The 7,611-nt window shown below is 35.8% G+C and overlaps 1 protein-coding gene across 2 annotated transcripts; it reads left to right on the top strand.

Annotated features, from left to right (window-relative positions):
* Window positions 1–1,415: 1,415 nt before the first annotated feature.
* Window positions 1,416–6,881, top strand: LOC104437304 (DNA-directed RNA polymerases II and IV subunit 5A). 2 transcript variants are annotated; one of them, XM_010050234.3, is made up of 5 exons: window positions 1,416–1,538; window positions 1,974–2,190; window positions 3,018–3,197; window positions 4,356–4,469; window positions 6,306–6,881. In XM_010050234.3, the coding sequence occupies exons 2-5, from the start codon at window positions 1,990–1,992 to the stop codon at window positions 6,429–6,431; spliced, it is 621 nt and encodes a 206-aa protein (XP_010048536.1). In that variant the 5' UTR covers window positions 1,416–1,538; window positions 1,974–1,989; the 3' UTR covers window positions 6,432–6,881. The 2 variants fall into 2 exon arrangements, with proteins under 2 accessions (XP_010048536.1, XP_010048537.1); XM_010050235.3 differs by having other exon boundaries at window positions 1,426–1,538; window positions 1,956–2,190.
* The last annotated feature ends 730 nt before the right edge of the window (window positions 6,882–7,611 follow it).

Genomic DNA, 7,611 nt, shown 5'->3' with positions numbered 1-7,611 from the left:
GTGTCAGTCGTGCCACGTGTGATGTTCAGCGTCTACGTCAATAATTTTCAACCAAAATTGGTTAAATAGGCTTATTTTGCAAAACGTAAAAGAGTATAGGACTTAATTGAAAAATTTGAAGACTTAGGACTAAATTGACAAAAATGTAATATGTTTTGGATTTTTTGAATAATTTTCCCCAAAAGCAAGTGCCAAAACATTCCAGATTAGGATGGAAGTGAGATGGATTTAAATTGATTGATATTATTTAAAATATCTTCCTCTAAAATTCTTGTTATTTCCCAACTCAGTCCCAAATTCATTAAGAGTTTCTCAAATCGGCTCACCAAATTAATTTGGTACTTGGATACATTCTATATTATTTCCTTGGTAAACAAGTTATGATCATACTAAATACATAATAAACTCTATCATATTTGCAAACATAAACTATTTCGTTTGAACTCCGGAAGGTAAAATTTCAAGAGTGTTCCTTCCTAGTTGGGGAAGATAAAGATTCAAGGGATCGAGGTGGGCCCTTGAGGGAAGGTGAACTCCCCATCTTTTCTTTAGAAGAGGCTCCCACTAAGTAGGTAGATGTAGTAGCCTTCCGCGTCTAAAGTAAAAAGGTGGGCTTGAAAGTTGAAAGGGTTCTTGCTGGATCAACTTGTGTTTTGTATAGTGTCTTCAATCGACTTGTTAGCCTAATACCCTCTAGTTGAGGATACCGTGCGAACAAGTTATAATCACACTAAATATACGATGAACTTTACTTTGCACTTAAACTACATAATATTATTTGCCATAACCAGACATTATTTTTGCTTAAGAACATTTGGACAAATTAAAATCAAATTAATCGATTTTGTTGATTGTAAACAAAAATAAAACAATGAATCCAAGACCATCTTAGCTTATTATTAATCTTGTTTTTGTATCTCATAGTATCATTTAAGTAACCTTGTTAAGGTAATTATTTCCGTTTTTTTTTTTTTTAAAGGATTGCAAAGAAAACAGAGGTATATTTGTAATTATTCATATCTTGCTTTGGCATCAAGTTTCTCAAATTAAAAATTTCAAACTCGTCTCAAATTTACGGAATTATTTATAGTTGATCCCAAGTTCGTCCTATTATCTATAAAAATACTTAGACACTGTTTATTTAAAAATAATAATTTAAAGAATATTTTCTAAAAAGGATCGTTTTAAATAATTAGTCATCAGAAATTATTCTTATTTTCGATAATAATTTATATTTAAATATTTTTATAATTGATGAAAATATTTATTGTTTATTTATTTTTGTAAGAAATATTAATGATGATTTAAAAAAATCTATAAATTATATTTTTCACAAAATAAACGGAATTTTTTTTTTTGTTCGAAAAATAAGCGCACTTTAACATGTGATATATTTATTACAAAAGCTGCTTAAACCCTGGAACCCTCCCCCACGCCGGTGCACCTCCGAGCTTTTCTAGCTTCTTGGTCGTCTCTACTCGAAAGCGCCATCAGACCGAAAGCTCCCTCCGAACTCTCCGCCGCCTTCATCTTGCAAGGTTAGACGCCATTCCAGCCCCATGTCCTTGTCGTCAACATCGCATTCATGCTCTGCTTGTTTCGTTTGGTCTAATGTCCTTGCTGTACATCGCTTGAACGAAGACGGCGCGCAATTTATGGGCAATCTTTTGTTGGCTGCAAAAACGTCTTTAACATATAGAGGGCAACTGTTTATGCGTTTATCTCGTGTTACCCACCGGCGTTGCTTTACATGGTTGTGCCTGAAATTCTGTACAATCAACTGGGTGTGCACTTGGTGGGGTTAAACTTGATTTTGATGAATCTGTAGTTATGTACTTGAAATATTTGTAGGCTTTGCGCCTCTTCTGATGGGTAATTTCACTGTTAAGTGAGTACCCGTTATGTGATCTTCAGCACTAGTTCTTCTAATGAAGTTGTGGATTTTCCACTAATAGGCAAGTGAATTTTGGCAGTTATCCAAGAAGAAGCATGTCTCTCCCGGATGAAGAGATTACCAGATTGTTTAGAGTCCGGAGAACGGTTTTACAAATGCTTAAGGATAGAGGCTACGCTGTTGAGAAATCTGAGCTAGAAATAACAAGAAAAGATTTTGTTCAGAAGTTTGGAGAGAACATGAAGAGGGAGGATCTTCTAATCTTAAAACACAGAGAGAAGGATTCGTCTGATCAGGTATATGGTTTTTCCTCTTTTATTTTCTGATACAAAATTTCGGTTATCGTCTTAAGCTATTTCTTCTTGTTACATAGTTCTTTACATGAAAAAGAAGAAGAAAAAGTAAGATAATTAGTTCAGTAGGTGGATCTTGGTTATGCATGGTGTTGACTCTTTTGGCTATTGACCTTTTCTCCCCTGTGTTAGCTATGCGAGGCTTTTAAAATATGTAGGAACTGTCAAATGAGTGCAGAGTTGGGTTCTGCTATTTGCTATAGGCCATACTTTCTCTTTCTTCACAAAAGTACATAAGGTTTTCCTTCTGCTAGATGATTTAGGGAATTGGATATCTCTGGTGAAATTTCCTTCTGTGCCCTGTTATGTGCCAGAATTTTTTACTGACGCTATTCTTGTGGTCAAAAGGCAATTGGTGGGCTGTTGTTAAAATGGTTACGTTGTAGAGTCTTTCTTAATTCCAGGATACACTTATGCTTTACAATGCTTGTCCACTATTATTTGGTCTTTCACAGATTAAATGATGCAGTCTCTTACATTAATTCTTCAAGTAGTAAATAATGGAAGAGAAAAGATACTTGTGTTTTGTCATTTGAGATTGAAGATAGTGTAAGCAATCTCTTATGTGGCTACTGCAACATACATGTTTTCTTAACAGGTGAATCTTGCCTCTGCATGTCTAGGGAAGTCAGATTCATGTTCTGGAGTTGCTACCTAAATTTGTGTTTAAGATGGTCATTCTCTTGGAAAAAGTGCACTCTATCATTTCATTGCAGCAATATCAAGATACTTTTGAATGTTTCTCTTATTGCTGATTATTACTGGACTAGATTTACATCTTTTTTCCTGAGGGAACAAAGTCTGGCGTGCCTGTGGTAAAGGCTTTTCTCAATCGCATGAAAACAGATAACGTCCCAAGTGCAATCTTGGTTGTCCAGAAGGGTCTGACTCCCCCTGCCAAAGCAGCTGTAACTGAAATTAATGCATGCTTCCGGATGGAGGTTTTTGAGGTAAAAGATTGAATTGCATTTGGAAGTCACTTTTTAAGGCAATATTGTTCCATTCTTTGTCATTTTCTAGTTCGTATTATTGTGAGCCTATGCTGCTTTCAATTTGCTTCTTTAAATTTTCGTAAGGTCATATTTTGATCTTATAGGCAGCTTCCGGTAGATACATAGAAAATAGACTATCACTAGGTCACCTAGAACGACTTCCTTGGCTATGTTTGCTCCTTTCGATTTAACTTTTGAACTTTGGCTTGAACATAGTATACCCATGTGATAGGAATAAAAAACTATGATCAATGCATCAATGTTTTAGAAAATATTGAATAGAAAATGTGGGACAAATTGTTCTGGACTTGTTTAATAATGCTCTTTATCATTCTTGAGCAGTTTTTTACCAAATGTTAGTTTCTTAGGTAAACCTAGCTTTTGTCTTCGTCACTTGTAAATTGTCAATGAGTTCGTAATTGGTCTTGCCATGCTAAATTGCTAATTATGTATCTTTTCTTTGGGGGTGCAACTCATACACAAAAGAAAGCCAAAAAAAAAAAAAAAAAAAAAAAACAGCACAGGACACCAAAAAAGGGCTCAATTACAAGACAAAGTAGAATGTCAGTCAGTGGATACCGAACAGATAAATGTTTGAGCTAATTTTTGGTTAAAACGAAAAAGGAAGATGCCTAAGTAAATAGTGTGGAAACAGCCTGGAAAGGCTTTGAGTCTACATTCTCGTAAATGAGTTATTGCCTCATTCAAGCTGTCTCTTTATACTTTTGGATTTGTCTTATTTCCATTGTTCATATACCATTATACTGATTTTTCAAGAGTTTTTATAGAAATCTGTAGAATGTGGGAGATTTTGAAATACCAGATATGATACGGCTTGTTTGAGTCCTTGCTAGAGATATTTATGATTATGTTATTGGTGCCAGAACTTGAGTTTTTTCTTAAATTTATTCTTGAGAAAAACATAGCATATCTTTTCGACCTGCTATTCCCTACTATGCTGATGAATCTTTTGACAAATTGAAACATTCTTATGGATTAATTTGTCAAAGTCATGCGCAAATAACTTCTATCAAAGTAATGCCCAATATTATGTTAGAAGCAAGTTGCAATGTTTGTCATTATTCTCTTTAATTTCTGAATGCTGGAATGGTTCAGGAAGCAGAGTTGCTGGTTAATGTCACAGAGCATGCCTTTGTTCCTCAGCATAAGGTGCTTAGCAGTGAGGAAAAAAAGGAAATACTGGCAAAGTATGGGGTAAAGGACACACAGGTTAGTCAATTAGATCTTTCACATAACGGAAATGAGCTTAGAATTCCTTTCTTATAGCCCTGATGAGAATAACTATTGTAATTGGGTGTCTCCCCCCAGTGGCGAGATAATACTATTTTCTTTTGCATTATTATTTTTAATTCTAGAAACTGACTCAACTGTGCTACCTCAATGAAAATCTTTTCCTTTTTTCTTCTTCCCTTCATGTTCTCAATAATGCCTGCAGACCCATCATTGGTTTCTGTGGGAGAGTGGGATGTACTTATTCTGACATGTGGCGGCAATATGATTTTCCCCACTTGCTGAAAACTAGCATTTGCATTCTACTGATTGTCTAACTGGAACCAATGAAGCTTATTTCTATGCAACATATAATGTGCAATTTTTCTTACTTCAATGTGAACTAGAAAGTTGACATCTCCAATGGTAATCTTTTTCTCTAATACAGTAAAGGCAGTAACATCTAACAGACTATAAAATGCACTGTCCACCTTTTCTTTTCATTAGACATGAAGGTAGGAACCTGCTCACTTGTATTTTTTATGTTCTTTGTATATTACCTTTGTGAATTACTCTTATTGTTGGGAAGGGGATACAGCATTGGCCTTCCTATCTTCAGTCATAAATTTTTGCTTGAAATAAGTCTCAACAGTTGATTCCCTGTCTATATAGTCTGCCACCTGCATCTTGCCAAAGAAATCAACAGCTCCAATCTTGATTTCTTCACCTCCTCTTTCTATGTTTGGAGAGAATCCTGCATCATGGAAGGAATTCCTCAGAGCTCTCTTCCTATTATCTTTCGATAAGTCCAAGGGCCTATGGTTGCCTTCTGGACCCTCTTTTGAGATGAAGTATCTTTGTCTGAGTTCTTGGGCTCTAGTACCCTTTCAGATAGTGGAATCTCCATTCTCACGGCAACATAATTACAGATGAGAGAGAGAGAATATAAGCTGAGAAAGCCAAAATAGCTGAATGTATAATTGCAAATACTTAATGAGAGAAGATACTTGCAATAGGGTTGAAACTGTTTATATTTACTTGAAACAATCTTAGATTCTCATTCTCAGGTATTTAATATGCTAGAAATTTTCTGATCTCGGCCCTTAAACCTAAGTAAAAATGATGACTTATAACACTCTAAAAAAGACAACTACATACTAAACAAATAACTACCACAACTTCAAAATAATTAGCCTGATTAACTAGTTTAAGTTTCTCAATGCTCCGGCATGATTCAACCTTTGTTTTGTAGCTAAAAGAATGTATGGTCAATTGCAACTAGGAAACAAATGTATTCAAATTTGGTGATTTCAATAGAGTGTGCTTCTTTTCCTCTTTTTGGGTGGAAAGATTGGTGTGCCTACTAGTTGATTGTGTAAGTTGGTAAGTTTTCAGACAGCCTTTCACAAAAGTGATCTCAATTACTGAAATCATGCGGTTAACCTTGCAATTGGAAGTTCTTTCATTCATGATGAGGACCTTTTGCAGGGTTTCATGGGATTGTTCTGCATTTATGCTACTACATATGTTTTGGCCATAAGCTTTTGTGCTACTACATCTAATTTTGCATTATGTTGTAATTTTGTGCTCATTTCTTATACCTAGTAGCTTTTCAAGATTTTCTTCATGAGTTTATCCTTGGCAAATCCGTGTTCCAACATTTGAAGCGCCCTGTTTCCAATCAGTAGCCAATTTCATCTGCTGCATTGCTTTCAAATTTTTTGTTCAAGACAATACATTTATCAGTTCAGAACTTCAAAGGCTGGGTTGACTAGCATTTGTAATTTAAAATTTCTAACCATAATACCGTCTAAATATCCCTTTTTCGTGTGGCAGCTGCCTCGTATCTTAATTAGTGACCCAGTTGCTAGATACTATGGGCTAAAGCGTGGACAAGTTGTAAAGATCACGAGGGAAAGCGAAACTGCTAAGACATATGACACGTATCGTTATTGTGTGTGAGCCTTCCTTCTCCATTGTCATTCTTGAATTGCTTGCTTGATTCACATCCTCAAATTGCTGGCATGGGAGTGATCAGCGAGGAAAAGCAATTAGCAACAGTTTGGAATGGACATACAGGTGCATGAACTATGGCGAGTGATCTTTGACCAATGGATTCCCCCTCTTTGTTTTCCATTTTTCATTTATCGCTTCAGAGACGATTTAGCACTGCATTTTGGACCCTATAGGCATTTGTTTTTTTGGGCGAATTGTTTTTTTTTTTTTTGGTTGTTGTGTATCAGCCTTTGTTGCTGTGGAGAAGTGAAAGAATGTCTCGACACAAGCCTTTGTTACTGGGGCAATGTCTCGACACAAGCTACTCACATGGCTCCTGGAATGCAACATTTGAATGGAGAAGTGAGAGAATGTCTTTTTGGTTCTTTTATCATGATTTCATGGGTTTGTTTCAAATGTTCCAAATTTTGTTTTAGTCAATACAAAGCATCAGCGACTGGAATTTCATCACAGAAGTCAGCTGTTGAACTGCTCCATGCATCAGTTTTGACTACTATACGCTTAAAAGACAGCCAGTCTCTTCCCCATGCTTTGATCAACTCCTTACGTTGGCTTGGGTGTGGTCCAGGATAACATTGTATGCTCTCAAAAATTTGCTGCAAGTGAATCTCATATGATGAAACGTTAGGCGGAATAACCATATGGTACACAATAATTTTTTTTGTTGATTTGTGGGTATTGAGATTAATCGGCCGGTTAGATTGTGTAAAGAAGACATGATTACTATCAAAATAAATCGTTTTAACCCAACGTTTGTTTCTAACTCAAGGATTGAAAATGAATTTGCTTATATCATACTCGTTTATCTTTTTACCATACCTGGTAACAGAATTGGTGCACCGATTAGTGTTCATGAAAGAGCTCTAGAATATCTGCATAAATTAAGTTTTGCTATTTTGGTATGCAAGGCCCATTTTAGTAGAGTGTAAAGTAGCCCAGTGATATGACCCAAAAAAAAGCAGCCCAGTGAAAAAACCTCGTCTCTGCCATCTGGTCCAGTCTCATCAACACCAAAAGCAAAACAGGCATTTCATTGGGCCACAAAAGGTTAGAATTTAGAACATCTCCTATGTGAAATCAACTCCAGAAGCACATATAATCAATGCTGGAAAATACCATAACTAAT

This window comes from Eucalyptus grandis, chromosome 3 (assembly GCF_016545825.1).
Source record: "Eucalyptus grandis isolate ANBG69807.140 chromosome 3, ASM1654582v1, whole genome shotgun sequence".
Classification (NCBI taxonomy): domain Eukaryota; kingdom Viridiplantae; phylum Streptophyta; class Magnoliopsida; order Myrtales; family Myrtaceae; genus Eucalyptus; species Eucalyptus grandis.
This window is presented reverse-complemented; position numbering and strand designations above follow the sequence as displayed.